Source organism: Neofelis nebulosa, chromosome 9 (assembly GCF_028018385.1).
Source record: "Neofelis nebulosa isolate mNeoNeb1 chromosome 9, mNeoNeb1.pri, whole genome shotgun sequence".
NCBI lineage: Eukaryota > Metazoa > Chordata > Mammalia > Carnivora > Felidae > Neofelis > Neofelis nebulosa.
Genome location: NC_080790.1, coordinates 110,545,453 through 110,562,642, shown reverse-complemented (window position 1 = coordinate 110,562,642; position 17,190 = coordinate 110,545,453). Strand labels below are relative to the sequence as shown.

Below are 17,190 nucleotides of genomic sequence, written 5' to 3'. Positions count from 1 at the left end.
CTGTTACTGAATCGTCCCAAGGGATGGCCATCCATGTTTTCCAGACCTATCATTTCCCATCCCAGCTGACCTTTCAACTTCCCTCCCACATTCACATAAACATCACTCATTCACATAAACATCAGGAGGCACTGTTCCACATCCCTGTAGTCTCTGACTTCTCCCCTTCCTGCCCACTTGTCCCCTCCCACTTAAGTGATCCACCCTGGGGTAGGGGTATGCAATCCAAATCCTGTTTCCAATGGGTGTCTCAGTGTTTTATAACCTCCTTTCTTACAAACTTAGTGGGGCCTCTTGCCCATAACAAGGGGACTAGATGTCCCATTTTTCCCAGCAGTCTTGGTTTATGCCCACTGACCTACTTAATTAATACTGGTGCCCATTTCACTTTAAAAGTGACCCAGTTCAGGGTTATAATTTAGATGGTTCCCCAAACCTTAACTCCCATCCTTCTATCACTTCATCCCTGACCATCTTTTACATGAGACAAATCTCTACCTAATTTCTTAGCAGGAATAATGCGAACAGGAATAATAATAAACAGAACGCGTCTGTTTACCACAGGTGATGTGAGTGGACTTATTAAATGGAGTGCATTTTTCCCTGTGCGTGTCACAATCTAAATCACCTCTCTTGCATAAAATAAGGAACAGAAACTGAGTAAATCAAAGAACCGATGATGGCCAATGTTCTTCCTAGGCCTCAAATTTTAAGAATTTATGCGAAAATTCATAAAACTGGGCTCAACCCAAGGTAGCAAAAAATTTTTCCTCTCTAGAAATTCCTGGCTACCAAAGTTCCAGAAATTGCTTTCTCATTCCCTAACGTCTCATTCTCTCCATTATGTAACGGGGGAGTTGGGGCTTCGGGCCGAATTTCTTTTTAAAGATGATTTTTACAGTCAATGAGCAACGTCAGGGAGTGATGACACCGGGAGGTGGCATCAGCCGGTGCAAGCGTTTAAGCGAATCCCAACACGCCTTTCAGGGAGACTCAGACGCCCGGGAGCCCTTGGCAGGTCCGCACCTCCGGGAGTAAACCCCCGCCGCCCGCCCGCGTCGCACGGGAGCGCGCCTGAGACCGCGTGGTCATTGGTGCACGCGCCGCCCCCTTCCCCGCCCCTGCCGTCATCCTGGGCGGTGCGCTTCGCCAGCCTCCGCGCCAGTCGCTGACAGCCGCGGCGCGGAGAGCTTCTCCTGTGCTACCGAGGCAGGTAAACAGACCAGTCGCCTGGTCGACTCCCAGCGCGGGGCGGGGGCGGGGGTCCGGAGCACCGGGGTGCGGCGGGGGGGGGTGGGGGGGGAAGGGGGAGGCGCCGCGGAACCCGGGAGCGAGAACCCGGGGCTTTGGGGGACGGGGGCAGACCTTGACCGTGAGGAGAAGGGGGCTTCCCTGCGGGCGCGGGGCGCGTCCGGCCTGCCCCAGGGTGCTCGTGGGTTTTCGGGTGACGAAAACGCCTGGTTTCGCTTTCCTGGTTGGGGCTGGGGGCGGCGGACGCGGCCGGCCTGGCCCCCTGGGGAGGGATGACGATATGCTACGGTGTCTCGTCCTGCCCAGAGCGTGTTCGCGGCCCGAGGGGCCGAAAGTCCGGCGAGGTGATGGCGATCACCTCGCGCAAACGCGCCCGGGGAACCCAAGAAGGCCCGCCAGCGGCTCCGGGCAGAGCCGCCGGGGGGTCGCGGGGCTCCGGGCTGCTCGCCGTTTGGTCGTCCTCCCCGCCGGCAGGCAGAGGCCGGGGACGCCCTTCGCCGGGCCCGGCCCCACCCGACGCCCCAGGGTGCGCGGAGTGGGGGTGGGGAGCGGGCGCCAGCCCGGAGCCAGGGCCTCGGCGGGAGGGGAGTCCGGGCGCCTGGGGGCCCCCTTCGCCGGCGAGGTCCCCCCGAGAGGCGGCCCCACCAGTCCAGCCCTCGGTAGAGCGTGGGCCGAGCGGGTGGGCGTGGGCGGGGCCCTCAGCGGGGTGGGGCCTCGGGTTGCCCGGCTCTCCGGTCTCGAGGCCTGGTGTGCCAGGTGGCCGGGGACACACGGCTCCTGCGTTGATCGTGACTATCGTCATGGTTGCGTATTTTTCTTCCATTCAGAGCATCACGGTTTAATAAACACTTCCCCACATGCTGAACATCTGAGATGTTTCCCTTTTCCTGGCGAAAAACTCCAGGTGGAATAGGATTAAGGTGTTTACAAATCAAATTACCAAAAAAATAGAAACAGAAAATTGAATAAAGAGGTCAGACCTCTGGAAAAATGAAGAACTCTCTCAGACTTCAAGGAGAAAGCGAAAAATCACCAATAGGGAACAGTTTAACTTCCATGACCACCGGGGAGCTCTTAAAAAGAACCAGCTGGAAAGGGAAGGAAAACAGAGGGCTAGGGGGTGTTTTGTATCTGACACGGTTTTCATATTTGTGAGAGGAAAATGTCAAGATTATCATAGAAAAATGGCGAAATGATGAGCGATTTACACAATAAAATGCAAATTAAAGGAAGTCTGGATTATCATTTTACATCTATTAAATGAACAAAACCAAAAACGGTAATAGTTACAGTAACACCTAGAAGAAAGTTGCCATGAGGGGGCCCCTAGCTGGCTCAGTCTGTACATCATGTGACTCTTGATCTTGGGGTTGTGAGTTGGAACTCCACCTTGGGTATATAGAGATTACTTAAAAATAAAAAAAAAGAAAGAAAGAAAACTGCCATGAAACTTGAATATTCAGTTTTCCAAAGGTGTGGCAGGGCTTTGGAGTTAGAAAGATGGCCCTGCTACCGACTTCCTGACTTTGGAGAGTCACCTAATGTCATAATCGTCCTCTAGTCCATTCATAAAATAGAAGAAATGATAGAGGAAATGATACCTGCATCCGAGTTTGTTGCCAAGATTAATTTATGTGAAACTTATGTGAAATTTATGTGATATACCTTTATTCTTTTCCTAGTCACACCCCTCTGGGTGTCCTGAATTATTGCAGACTTTTTGTAAAACAATCTGGCAGTGCTTTCATTAAGAAGTTAAAATGGTGACCCAGAAACCCTATTGCTGGGAATTTACCTGCAATGGAAGAAACAAGCAAACAAAAGAAAAAAAGCCAGAAGCAGGCACATATTGGTGCAGAATGATCTAAAATTAGAACCAACTGGGAAACAACAGCAGGGCAGTAGCTCAGAAAATCATGGCACATTAACTGGAAGGAACATTATGTAACCATCAAAAGTCATGATTTTGGAGCCTCTGATATATGGGGGAAACTGACAAGTCAAAATGCAGGTTTCAAAACTACTCAAATGTGAATGCATATGTGGAAAATCTGAAAGTAAAAGCACCAAAAAATGGACATTTTAATAGAAGTTAGAGGTGATTTTAATGTTCTTTTTTGTTAGTATTTGCTTTTACTAAATAATACAGTTTTTTAAATTGGTCACATATGTCTCAATATATAAAATGATACAGACCCACAGCTTTCTGTGTGTGAAGGAGGGAAAGCTGTGTCCTGTTTGCTGCTTTTTATTTTTATTTTTTTAATGTTTATTTACTTTTGAGAGAGAGAGAAAGAGTGCGAGTGGGGGAAGGGCAGAGAGAGAGGGAGACACAGAATCCAGAGCCGACTCCAGGCTCTGAGCTGTCAGCCCAGAGCCGGATGTGGTGCTCGAACTCTCTAACCACGAGATCATGACCTGAGCTGAAGGCAGACGCTTAACTGACTAAGCCACCCGGGTGCCCCTGTTTGCTGCTTTTTAAAATGATCTCATTCTTTTTTTTTTTTCAAATATTGTCTCATTTTTTTCTTGAGTAGATTTATTAGTTTAGTAATATATATATTAGGTTTTTCTTTTAAGGAATCAGTTCTTAGATTTATTTATCAATTCTAGTTTTTTCTTTTTTGTTGTTTTTAAGGACTCCCGAATATATTTGAAAACTGAATAACTTTAGCCAAGCCGAAGCAGCCGGTCTTCTCAGAGGCACAATCCCAGCTCAGCTGAGCCACGACAGACGTATGTACCCTGTGGAATCTCTTTGGTCTTCTGAAGGTTGAAAGTGTCCAACTGTCATAGAAAATAAGGGTCTGGATGGGGTGCCTGGGTGGCTCAGTCGGTTGGGCGTCTAACTTCAGCTCAGGTCATGATCTCACGGTCTGTGAGTTCGAGCCCCGCATCGGGCTCTGTGCTGACAGCTCGGAGCCCGGAGCCTGCTTCCGATTCTGTATCTCGCTCCCTCTCTGACCCGTGCCCTGCTCACACTGGTCTCTCAAAAATGAATAAAGATTTAAAAAAAAAAAAAAATTCCATTCTCCCTTTCAGATCTTACTTCCTCTTCTAAGGCACCTGTAGCAGCTGTGAACTGCTTTGTATTAAACATTCAGATTGCCCCTGCATCTCACCCAGTGACTGTGCTGCACTGGAAAATAATCCTCAGCGAATAGTGTGGGTAGCAGGACTTACAGTTGGGAGCATTTTATTTTTTTCCGGTTTGTTAATCCTTTTTCTTCAGCTGTGTTGTACTTAATACTGTTAAACTGTGTGTGTGATCACTGCCAGGGAAGCATGCCCCTTGACGAAAAGCATTATAAATGTGGTTCAGCGTTGTGCTCCTGAGGACCTAGCTCTGAAGCCTGGTTGGGAGTGCAGTTCCCTGGGTAGCTTCTATAAATCCCCAAATCCCATTGCTAGACACTCACAGGCTCCGGGCCTGGGATAGGCACCTGCAGTGTTGCTTTTTAAAAGTGCTTCAGGCAGTTCTGGTGATGGACCGGGTTGGGGGTCCTGTTCAGTCCAGACCTGGGCCTCAGGTACCCATGAAACCCCACATCCCAAAGTGTTTTTGCAAAATCTTGTCGAGTTTGCGTCAGATTCTTTAAGGGGCAGTGACCTCAAAAAGATGAAAATAGGACAAGGTTCTACTTTGCCCTGGTAAGATGAGGAATCTCCCCGGGGACTTTGGGGGTGGGGGAAGCTGTTTGGTGCCACTTCCCAATTTAGCCAGTTAAGTTTCGAGTTATAACATGTTCTAAGTATTAGAAGTTTGGCCCCTGGCACATGACCATTAGGCTAGTTCCTACCAGCTCTGACTCTCGTATCCCTGTGTATAAATGGGGTAATTCATGGATCTTTTACATGCCTTCTCTCGAGTTCCATTGCTTTGCCATCTGCTCATGCACCAAGGCCACATGCTGTTATTTATTTTAATGCTTATTTGTTTGTTTACTTATTTATTTATTTATTTATTTTGAGAGTGGGCAGAGGGACAGAGAGGGAGAAAGAGAATCCCAAGCAGGCTCCATGCTGTCAGCAAAAAGCCCAGCATGGGGCTCGATCGCACAAACCTTGAGATCATGACCTGACCTGAACTGAAATCAAGAGTCAGATACTTAACCCGACTGAGCCACCCAGGCACCACCCCCAACCCCGCCTTTTTAAAAATAAGAATGGAGGTTGATTTTTTTTTTTTTACCTTTATTTATTTTTGATAGACAGAGAGAGACAGAGCACAAGTGGGAGAGGGGCAGAGAGAGACGGAGACACAGAATCTGAAGTAGGTTCCAGGCTCTGAGCTGTCAGTACAGAGCCCGACGCAGGGCTCAAACTCACAAACCGAGAGATAGTGACCTGAGCTGAAGTCGGACGCTTAACCGACTGAGCCACCCAGGCGCCCCTGGTGGTTGATTTTAATTGAAAACTTTCAGTATCTGCGGAGAATCTTACAGTTTTATTTCTTTTTTTTTTTTTTTTTTTTTTTTTTTTTAATTTTTTTTTTCAACATTTTTTATTTATTTTTGGGACAGAGAGAGACAGAGCATGAACGGGGGAGGGGCAGAGAGAGAGGGAGACACAGAATCGGAAACAGGCTCCAGGCTCCGAGCCATCAGCCCAGAGCCTGACGCGGGGCTCGAACTCACGGACCGCGAGATCGTGACCTGGCTGAAGTCGGACGCTTAACCGACTGCGCCACCCAGGCGCCCCTACAGTTTTATTTCTTTAACCTATTAATAGATTTACTGATTTTGAGCCATCCTCGCATTCCTAAAATAATCCTTATTGGTCACAGTGTATTCTTCTTTTACTAACTGCCAAAATCAGTTTGGCGGTATTTTCTGCTGGATTTTGGCACCTATATTGGTGGAGGCTGGGTGACTAAGGGCGTGAGCCCTACACTGGAAGTGCTGGGGTTTCAGTCTCGGCCCTTTATCAGCCCTTGGCTCTAGACGCTGTTGCTCAGGTAAAGACACTCTAACCGTTCTCTCTGCTGGGCTCCAGGTTCTTAAAACAGTTGCCTAAATTGAACCTCTCATAGATGTTGCCAAGTTAACATGTCCAAACCCCAGCTCTCGGTTTCCCTCCAAGCAGGACTCCCCACCAGTTTTGCCCATTTCACTAGATGCCATCACCCACCAAGCTAAATATCTTACTCGCCATTGTGTCTCCAGCAATTAACACAATGCTGGGACCTTAGAAGACACGGAAATATTTGTTGAACGAGGGGTGCCTGGGTAGCCCAGTCGGTTTAAGTGTTCACCTCTTGATTTTGGCTCAGGTCATGATCTCACGGTGAGATCTCACGGTTGGTCTGATTCTCTCTCTTTCTCCGCCCCCCCCCCCCCCCCCCCCCGGTCTCTCTCTGCCCTTCCCCGGATCTCTCTCTCTCCCTCTCTCCCTTTCTCCCTTTCTCCCCCTCTCCCTCTCTCCCTCTCTTCCTCTCGCTCTCAAAATAAATAAACTTAAAAAAATATTTGTTGAACGAATCAATGAGTTGTTGTATTGTAAATATTACATTATACTATATAATTTTTCACAACTTTTTCTTTCATTTCTCTTATGGTTAGTGGTCAGTTCAGAATTTCTATTTATTTAAAAACTGGCCCATACTAGTTATTCCGTAAATGTTTGTTGGCTGAATTAATTCTAAAGTCAGTATTTGTAATTTATATTTTAACAGAAAGGCAGTCCATCCCACAGATTTTAATTCATGGAACACAGCTACACATAGAGGGCTGTTACTCTTTTGAAGCCTTCCCTTTTTTTTTTTTTTTAATTTTTTTTCAATGTTTATTTTTGAGAGGCAGAGAGAGAGAGAGCTTGAGTAGGGAGGGGCAGAGAGAGAGGGAGACACAGAATCCAAAGCAGCTTCAGGCTCTGAGCTGTCAGCATGAAGCCCAGTGCGGGGCTCCAACCCACAAACCGCGAGATCATGACCTGAGCCGAAGTCAGACGCTTAACCGATTGAGCCACCCAGGTGCCCCTAAAGGCTTCCTTTTCTAAGGTTATTTTGCCTTTCCAATTCCCCATGTGGCTCTGTGTAGTGGTGTGTGCTTGTGTTTCTATTACGTTTTCAAGTCATTTGATTTTATTTAGAAATTCCTTGGGGCACCTGAGTGGTTCAGTTGGTTGAGCATCTGACTCAGGCAGTGATCTCACTGTTCAGAAGTTCGAGCCTTGGGGCGCCTGGGTGGCACAGTCGGTTAAGCGTCCGACTTCAGCCAGGTCACGATCTCGCGGTCCGTGAGTTCGAGCCCCGCGTCGGGCTCTGGGCTGATGGCTCGGAGCCTGGAGCCTGTTTCCGATTCTGTGTCTCCCTCTCTCTCTGCCCCTCCCCCGTTCATGCTCTGTCTCTCTCTGTCCCAAAAATAAATAAAAAATGTTGAAAAAAAAAATTAAAAAAAAAAAAAGAAGTTCGAGCCTTGCTTCCAGTGAGCCCCGCTCCTCTCTCTCTCTTTCTCTTTCTCCCTCCCTTCTTTCCTCCCAGTTTCTCTCTCTCTGCTCCTCATGGGACTGTCCCTTATAGGATTCTCTTTCTCTCTCCCTCTCTGTCCCTTGTTCACTTGTGCCATCTCTCTCCCTCTCTGCCCCTCATGGGACTGTCTGTCATGGGATTCTCTGTCTCTCTTCCTCTCTCTCTCTTCCTCTCTCTCTTTCTCTCTCTCTCTGCCCCTTGCTTACTTGCGCCCTCTCTATCAAAAGAAGGAAGGAAGGAAGGAAGGAAGGAAGGAAGGAAGGAAGGAAGGAAGGAAGGAAAGAAGGAAAGAAGGAAAGAAAAAAAATTCCTCATTTTTCTGGGTTTAAGTTCTAATTTCATCTCTTATTTCTTTATAACTATGATGTTGTATTTTGAAATTTTCTGTTTTCTTCTTTTTTGAGTTGAATAATCATTTAATTTATTTTCATTCTTTCTGTTCAGTTAAACCACCCACACCTTTGATAGTCACATGGGTTCCTTTATTCCCACATCTCTGCCTTCTTGGCATCATCCAACTCTCTTGTGGTTTTGGTTTGGTTTGGTAATTTTTTTCTTTTCGGCTAGAGTGTCAAGTGTAAGTGACTTTTTTTTTTTTTTTTTTGGTCCCATTTTATCTGATTCTTAATGATTTTGAATATCTTTTCATGCCCTTTTGGCTTTCCCTCTTTTATAAATGATCAGTTTTTATATCTTGTGGCCCTGTTGTCTGTTGGAATTACTGTCTCTTACTGCTTTGCAAGGATTCCTTGTCAGTTCTAGAAATGTTCTAGACTCTGTTGGTCTTAAATACTAAAAATATTTTTTTTTTACCATTATGTACTCCTTCTCTTAATTTTGTCTGTAGTGTTCTTCATAGCATTAAACAAGAATCCTTAACTTTCATGTCATAAGATTCTTATTCTTGGTGTGTGCTTTTTGTTTAAAAAGTCCTTCCTTGGGGCACCTGGGTGGCTCAGTCAGTTGGGTGTCTGACTCTGGCTTTGCTCTCACGGTTCATGAGTTCGAGCCCCATGTCAGGTTCTGTGCTGACAGCTCAGAACCTGGAGCTGCTTAAGATTCTGTGTTTCCTTCTGTCTCCGCCCCTCCCCTGCTCATGCTTTGTCTCTGTCTCTTTCTTTTTTTTTTTTTTTCAATATATGAAATTTATTGTCAAATTGGTTTCCATACAACACCCAGTGCTCATCCCAAAAGGTGCCCTCCTCAATACCCATCACCCACCCTCCCCTCCCTCCTACCCCCCACGTCTCTGTCTCTTTCTAAAATAAAATTTAAAAAAAATTTTTTTTTAATTAAAAAAAATGAAAAGTCCTTTCCCTACTCCTCCTCCAGGTCACATAGACATACACCTGTATTTTCTTCTTTTATTTTTTTTTTAAGTTTATCTATTTTGAGAGAGAGAGAGCAAGTAGGGGAGGAACAGAGAGAGAGAGAGAGAGAGAGAGAGAGAGAGAGAATCCCAAGCAGGCTTCCCACACTTGAACTCACAGACCGCGAGATCATGACCTGAGCCAAAGTCCTACACTTAACCGACTGAGCCACCCAGGCACCCCTGTGTCTTCTTCTAATGACCTACTTTTTCCTTTCACAGCTGGGTCTGTATTCCATCTAGAGTCTGCTCTTGCATGTGGCGTTAGGGATCCAGTTTTATTTTTTCTTCGGTTTCCCAGAAGCACCTGCTGAACAACCTTCCTTTCTCCAATGGTTTGTGGTACCTGCTTTATTGTATATCAAGTCCCTGCTAAAGTATATATTCAAGGGTTTATCTTCTACTCGCGTTGGTCTATTGGTTTGTTCCTAGACTTCTACTGTGCGGTCTCTACTGCTATGGCTCTGTAGTAGGATTTATATCTGATGCAGTAGATTCCTCTCTGTTCCTTTTTAAGGTGGAGTTTGCTATTCATGGACATTCCTTCACCTTGTAAGCTTATCGGACTCCTCAAAAAATCCAGGTAGACTTTGTCATTTGGTTGAAATTATAGGTTCACTTGGGGGGGGGGTGGTCATTGACAGATATCTTTCTAATACTGAGTCATCCCAGTCAAAGCCATGAATACCTTTCCATTTTTATAGATCATCGTCAGTGTTCTTTATTGGAGTTAAAAAATTGTTTCCCCGGTCTTATTTTTTCTCAGTTAAATCCGTTCCTGGAAATTTTACAGTTTGGTTTCGCTACTGTGATTTTTTTTTTTTCTAGTTAATTCCTGCTGGTGTAGAGAAATGCTGTTGATTTTTCTAGGCCAGTCTTGTATCCCACAGCCTTGCTGAACTCTAGAACTGGGTCTCGTGTCATTTCTGATGAGTCTGTTGGGTTTTCTGTTGTGTGATCACCTTAACTGCAAATAACGACAGCTGGCTCTTTCCTTGCATTTCTTGCCCTGGCTACTTCTTTGTCTCTGCATATGGCATTGAACGGGACCTTCAGTACTGTGATGATGGACGTCCTTGTCTTATTTTCGATCTCGGACAGGAGTGCCTTCAGAGGCTATCCACTAAGTGTGTTTACTGGTTTTGTTATATAACGTTTATCAGGTTAGGGGAGTTTCCTCCTATTCCTAGTCTGCTAAGAGTATTTTTTTAAAGTGATAAAGAGCTGTTGACCTTTGACATACTTAATGTCTTGAAATGTACCAGAGGATTGGGCTACAACCTGACCGTTCACAGAGAGTATCTTATAGGAAGAGTATCCGAGCACAGCCAGGGACTCAGAATCCCAATCTCCATCCCCAGCGATTTTACTAACTGGCACTGTAATCATGGCTATTGTCACCTGACTTCTCTGAATCTTGGTAGCCTAATTTGTAGAGTGAGAGGTTTGCATTAAATAATAGAAGATCTTCCCAATTTTATCACAAACAGAAAGAAACTCTCCAAGGTCTTCTGTAAGTTTTGAGTCCCACTTACCTTTAGAAATGGTTCTATACTTCAAACTGTAGCTGTTATTTTTAATAACTTTTCATAACTAAATGTTGCTTTTGTTGTTCTCAACTGATCCTCATCTCCAAATGGTCTTGTCCTCAGATATTCTGTGATTAGCCTGGTTTATCCAGTATTTGGCTTTAATAAAGTACTGGGCAGCAACGTGTGCCATGGCACACACAGCTTGGTAAGAGTGTTGCTAAAGCCAAGCCCCTCATTTACCTCCCCCGAGACCTGCCCCACACTTCTGTGTTCTGTCCATGCAGTTGTCCAGTCCACAAGCCTGGGTGCCACTTCGACTCTTCCAGGCTCCCATCCTCCACAACAAACACCAAGTCCTCCAGAAGCTGCCTTCTAACGCACACCATCCATGGAAGGAGACCATCTCCTTCCCTGGCAAGGCCTCCATCTTTTACCTCAATCACTACAGTAGCCTTGAAACTAGTTTCCCTGTGTCCACATACACACACACACACACACACACACACACAGTCCCCAGTCCATTCTCCACAATGTTCTTTCTCAGGGAGAACCCAGAACTCATCACTGGCTCCTTAGTACTTTCAGGATCAAGTCCAGACTACTTAATATGCCTTATAATTAGGCTGCCTGTGTTAACATACTGGGGCACTCTCGAGAATGAAATGGGTGCTCTTAATATTAGCACCAGGAACAATGGGTGTAGACTGTCCCAAGGCAGTGGGGGTGTCTGCTCAGCTTGCTGGTGAAGCCCTTTCCTGCCCGACCCCGCCTGCCTCTCTGCTGCACATGAAGGCCCCACTTGGATGAAGCCACCTGCGGCCCCCAGTCCTGCTGACACTCTATCTCACTGCCTGTCTCCACTCTGAATGCTCTGTGCCCCCTTCCATGTCCCGTGCCTAGCCTCCCGAGGACCGAGTCCCTCTCTGTGCCGCCTTTACTATGTGGTGTCACCGTCTGCTCACATACCTGCATGCACTTATAGAGCTGGGACTCTTACAGCCTTGGGCAGGGCATGTTCAAAGCCAGCCTCGGTGTTACTTCCCTTGCTACCTGCTTTTCCAGCTGCCTCAACCATATCAGGTAACATCGCCATCCAGCCGGAGTCCAGATGGCAGGCGAGGCCAACCTTTAGATAAGTGGATCGTAGTTGTTAGACAGCCAGCCATTGCAGGAAAGAGTGTTGTGAAAATTCATAAATATGGTTCACTCTTGTAACAATTTGATTTTTAGTTTGGTTATTTCTTATGCTTTATAACAGATGTGTTCACACTCCTCCATTCACTCAGCATTTATTGTGTAAGCCAGGCACTGTGTTTACGCACCTGGGGCCCAGCTGTGAACAAAACAAAACTCCCGCCCTGGGGTGGCCTGCACTCCCATGGAGATGGTGAACAGGAAGCAAATAATAAATCGTAGATGTCAAGTAAGCATCCCTGCTCTGGAGAAAAATGAAGCAGGAGGGGCGCCTGGGCAGCTCAGTCCGTTGAGGGTCTGACATTTGATTTCGGCTCAGGTCATGATCTCGTGGTCATGAGACTGAGCCCTACATCAAGCTCTGTGATGAGCATGGCACCTGCTTGGGATTCTCTCTCTCTCTCTCTCTCTCTCTCTCTCTCTTTCTTTCTCTCTTCCTCCCCCCTTTCCCCCCCCAAAAAAATGAAGCAGGATAAGGGGATAGGATGCAGGGTGCTGGCTTAGGTAGAGTGTCATGGGCAGCCCTGCAGAGGTGACATTAGAGCAAACTTGAGCCACATGAGTAACTGTGGAGGGAGAACCTTCCAGTCCTGGGAGCAGCAGGTGCAAAGGCCCTGAGATGGGAAAGTGCTTATTAAGTCTGGGGAGCAGGAGGAGACCAGAGAGGCAAGGTCATGTGGGGCCCCGCCGGCATGGTCAGGACTTGGGGTCTTACCCTGGGCATGAAGGAGTGCTACTTGGGGGGAAGGGAAGAGCCCTGGGCTGCTGAGTAGAGAACACACAGTGGGGGCCTGAGGAAAGCAGGGAGGCTGGTTGGAGGCTGTTGAAAGAGCCCGTCCAGGAGCAGTAGATGCTTCACTCAGGATACTAAGTAGTGTCGGGAAATGTGAGTGGTTTTGGGATTTAGGATTTATTTTCAGTATAGAGCTGATAAGATTTGCTGGTAGAATCATCGTGTCCTGTGAGAAAGAGGAAATTCAAGAATAACTCCACGGTGTTGGCTGGGTTTGGCTCATTGGGGTGAACAAAGTAGTTGTTGACCTAAAACTCCATTAAATTGGGAAATGTTGACTGGGGCGACACTCCCCTAGTTCAGTTCCCTGCAGTGTGTGAGCAGAAGTGTGGGCAGCACGGAGGCCGAGAGCTGGAGCCTGTGTGCAAGTGAAGAATACCCCAGGGGAGCAGGCTTGTAGAAGGCTGGGCACCGGGGACTCGTGCTGAGGGTGCCAGAAGAAGGCCAGCCGACGTGTCTCAGGACCCTGCCCCTCTAACCCTACCCAGAAGAGCCTCCAAAAATCCTGACTGGCATGATCTGAGCAGTTGAACTTGGCTTGTAACTTTCAGATATATTTTTATTCACTTATGGCCACCGAGATTTTCAGTAATGATAGTAGAAGCATAAACAAGATGTGAATTCATTTACTTACTGCATCGTTCTCCTTCCCCTGCATGTGTGTGTGTGTGTCTTTGATCTCTGCGCTTGGAATGGAGCATCCAGGGGAAATAAGGTATTTAATCGGAAGGGAGGTTTTTAGTTTGATGAACGTGCATTCTGTAGAGGGTCATCAATCATTATCCAGGATACGTGGCTGGTTTAGTCCTAAGCTGTGCTGGTCATTGTATGTGAGACCGGTTTCTTTTGTACCAACAGTTAGAAAATAAGTCACTCATAAGCCATTAAATGCCGAACTAAAACTCATTCAGTACTGAGTATCTGCAAATTTTGTGGACACGGCCATTTTTGACCTGCTTTGAACAGCCCTTTTTATAGAAGAAAAGATGAATTGACAAGCAGGCTTGCAAGATCCTGCATGTTTCCCGTTTCCAAAAACTGTTGTATTGAGAATTACTTTGAGGAGATTCTTGCCGGCACTTACACGTTGTGAGGGTATGAATTCCTTCACGCACAAACACCTATCGTGGGCCTGCTCTGCCAGGTGCCACCCCAGGTCCCAAGGAGAGAGCAACAAACAGGACTCGCTCCCTGCTGACATTCATTCCCGCAGATGAAAGAAGACATGAACCAGCGATTTTCAAAGTCATTTAATTACTGCAAACTCAACCGGGGTGGGGGGGGGGGGTCGGGGGGTGCTCCCTAGCTCACAAGACTTCCATAGGGGCCACACCAAGTTCCCAGAAGGTTCCAGAAGGAGCCACACCAGGATCCTCGTAGCAGTCCACACAGCAGCCAGGGACTTGCCTCCACTCCCAGCCCCTACAAGTAACTCCTTGGGTGCAAGGGAATGAGGCCCGTATTGGTGGGTGAAGAGTTCCCCTTCACATAGAAGCCCCAGACCTTGCAGGATCTGGCGTCCCTCGTGACAGCCCCAAAGGGGCACTGCTTCCAGGGTTCCTACAAGGACATGCCTGGTTACAGCAATCACCCCTCTAGGGATGCTCAAAGCTATGGCAGACCCACCAGACGCACTTTATCAATCGGGTTATTTTTACCATAAGCAACATTGCTAACATTCCATCGCTATCAGGTTTCCAGGAAACAGAGCCAGAAATGATCTGAAGGACAAATTTGTCCTTAGAGAAGGACAAAGCTGTGTTAACGCTTTATTTGACATTACTTTTGTCATAAGTGCCACAGAGGAGAGGTAGGAGTGGAGAGCCTTTGTGACCGACATGCAGACGCTCTCATTCGAGCGTTCATTCATTACGCAGCAAGCGCCGAGTGGTTCCAACATGAAGGTAAGATGCTGACGCCCTTCTCATTTTGCAGATACATCGTCATGGTGAAAGGCCACATAGGCGGCTGGATCCTGGTTCTGTTTGTGGCCACATGGAGTGACGTGGGCCTCTGCAAGAAGCGGCCGAAGCCTGGTGGAGGATGGAACACTGGGGGGAGCCGGTACCCAGGGCAGGGCAGTCCTGGAGGCAACCGTTACCCACCCCAGGGCGGCGGCGGCTGGGGTCAGCCCCACGCCGGCGGCGGCTGGGGTCAGCCCCACGCCGGCGGCGGCTGGGGACAGCCCCACGCCGGCGGCGGCTGGGGACAGCCCCACGCCGGCGGCGGCTGGGGTCAAGGTGGTGGCACCCACAGTCAGTGGGGCAAACCCAGTAAGCCGAAAACCAACATGAAGCACATGGCAGGAGCCGCGGCAGCCGGGGCGGTAGTGGGGGGCCTCGGCGGCTACATGCTGGGGAGTGCCATGAACCGGCCCCTCATTCATTTTGGCAACGACTACGAGGACCGTTACTACCGTGAAAACATGTACCGCTACCCCAACCAAGTGTACTACAGGCCAGTGGATCAGTACAGCAACCAGAACAACTTTGTGCACGACTGCGTCAACATCACGGTCAGGCAGCACACGGTCACCACCACCACCAAGGGGGAGAACTTCACGGAGACCGACATGAAGATAATGGAGCGCGTGGTGGAGCAGATGTGCGTCACCCAGTACCAGAAAGAGTCCGAGGCCTACTACCAAAGAGGGGCGAGCGCCATCCTCTTCTCCCCGCCTCCCGTGATTCTCCTCCTCTCGCTCCTCATCCTCCTGATCGGGGGTTGAGGGCGGCCTTGCCGTCTTCCCCATCTTCTTCATCTTTCACGGGTTGGGGGAGGGGGTGTCTACCTACAGCCCTGTAGTGATGGTGTCTCATTCCTGCTTCTCTATCGCCCATAGGCTAATACCCTTGGCACCGATGGCCCCGGGAAATGTAGAGCAGACCCAGGATGCTATTGATTCGAGCCCCGAGGGATTGAGTCCTTCGTGGGCCAGTGCTAGTGCTGGGCTGGGAATAACAACAACAAATAATCATGGGTTGATCTAGGGCTCCTTTTTTTGTCTAGTGCGGCAGATTGAGGCGAAATCGATTCTCAAAACAGCCTTCAAGTACCTTCGCCTGAATACCTCCGGCTCCTTCCCCAGCTAGAGCTCAGTACACTAATGCCCCATCTTAGCCGTGATTTCACGGCAACGTGGGACATTTTTCTCACCCGTTTTAAGAGAACCTGACTACATTTCCCCGTTCAGAGAGCATTTCTGCCAAATTTGAGTATCATGGCCACATGATGCTCATTCAAAAAACAAAACTAGAGATCCTTAGCTCCTGGGCCCAGGCTCAGCGCGCCAGAGAGCACGTGCCCTGTGTCTGCACAGAGCTGGGACAGAGTCTTGCATTTTGCAGTGTGGGCTACACAGCAGCTATCGTGTCAAGAGGCACTAGACCTCGGCAGACGAGGTTTTCACAGGGAACGCGCGTAACCAACAACACAAAAAGACTAAAAGATAGCCCAATACTTGGTGCCCTTGGAGGCGAGCTCCCGGCTTGGAGGTTTAAAGCGCCTACTCGTGGCATTCCTTTCTTTCACAACCTAAACTGTAGAGAAGTAGGGCAGTAAAAAATTGCACCACTTTCTGGGCGCTGAGAGCAAATCTTTGGTCATTTACCTGGGAACCAGAACCATTTTGACATAGAGGAAGATGCAGCGTGAAAATACCGTTCTCCCAGAGCATTACACAATGAAGAAAATGATTAGTAGACAAAAGAAGTGCTCGCATTTCTCCATTGCTGTGTCATAACTGTCAAAAGCCAGAATTGCGTCAAGTCCTGGTTTGGCCATCCCCAAAAATACCTTAGGTGGCAGATGACAGAAATATCCATTCAGAGTGGAAAAAAAGAATTCTGTTACTGTTATTTAAGGTAAAATTATTGTCTGGATCATTCATTATTGTCACCTAGCTGATAAATTACCGTCCTGCAATGTTACTGGCTTGCACTGTGCAGGTATTTGATGTAAAAAAAAAAAAAAAAAAAATTATATATATATATATATATATATATATATATATATATATATTGTGTATGACCAACATAGAAATTTGGGTTAGAGGAGTTAACATCTATCTGATCTATTGTACCACCTGTTTTTGTAAGGTACTAAATACTTAATACATAGAAAACCCTTTTGCGTGGTCCTCAGGCTTACATGTGCACTGAATAGTTTTGTATAAAGATCCATGGTGGATCTTTGAAATATGCATGTACTTTATATTTTCTATATTTGTAACTTTGCATGCACTTGTATAAAAAATTGTATAAATGTTCTATATCTGGACCAGAATTAAACAGGAGCTAAGTGAGCGTGTTGTGGTGTTGGCAGTGATGTTCTCCACCTTGCCCTGTGTCGGCAGGGTCATTGTGGGGGTGAACTGGAACAAAGCGGCTCGTGCAGTCCCCACGCCCCTGTGGTGACCAGTGTCTCCTGCACCCGCTCGCGATCCTGCCCTTAGCTGTGCTCCGGGCACGCATGCCAGCTGCTCCCGGCTACCTTTTCATTTTTTCTGCAAATATCTTGAGTGTCCTTGGCACTGGGTAGATGCCAAAGGCACTATTGCAGGGGAGGAAGACAGTCCTGGCAC

At 47.5% G+C, this 17,190-nt stretch overlaps 1 protein-coding gene across 2 annotated transcripts; it reads left to right on the top strand.

Annotated features, from left to right (window-relative positions):
* The first annotated feature begins 1,027 nt into the window (after positions 1 to 1,027).
* Positions 1,028 to 16,911, top strand: PRNP (prion protein). Of its 2 annotated transcripts, XM_058684980.1 has the most exons (3): positions 1,050 to 1,213; positions 3,890 to 3,987; positions 14,544 to 16,911. In XM_058684980.1, the coding sequence occupies exon 3, from the start codon at positions 14,554 to 14,556 to the stop codon at positions 15,334 to 15,336; it is 783 nt and encodes a 260-aa protein (XP_058540963.1). In that variant the 5' UTR covers positions 1,050 to 1,213; positions 3,890 to 3,987; positions 14,544 to 14,553; the 3' UTR covers positions 15,337 to 16,911. The 2 variants fall into 2 exon arrangements, with proteins under 2 accessions (XP_058540964.1, XP_058540963.1); XM_058684981.1 differs by lacking the exon at positions 3,890 to 3,987 and having other exon boundaries at positions 1,028 to 1,213.
* Positions 16,912 to 17,190: the final 279 nt, after the last annotated feature.

Bases quoted from the DNA above. Each gene is read 5' to 3' on its own strand.
- PRNP (XM_058684981.1), top strand. From the start codon at position 14,554: ATGGTGAAAGGCCACATAGGCGGCTGGATCCTGGTTCTGTTTGTGGCC.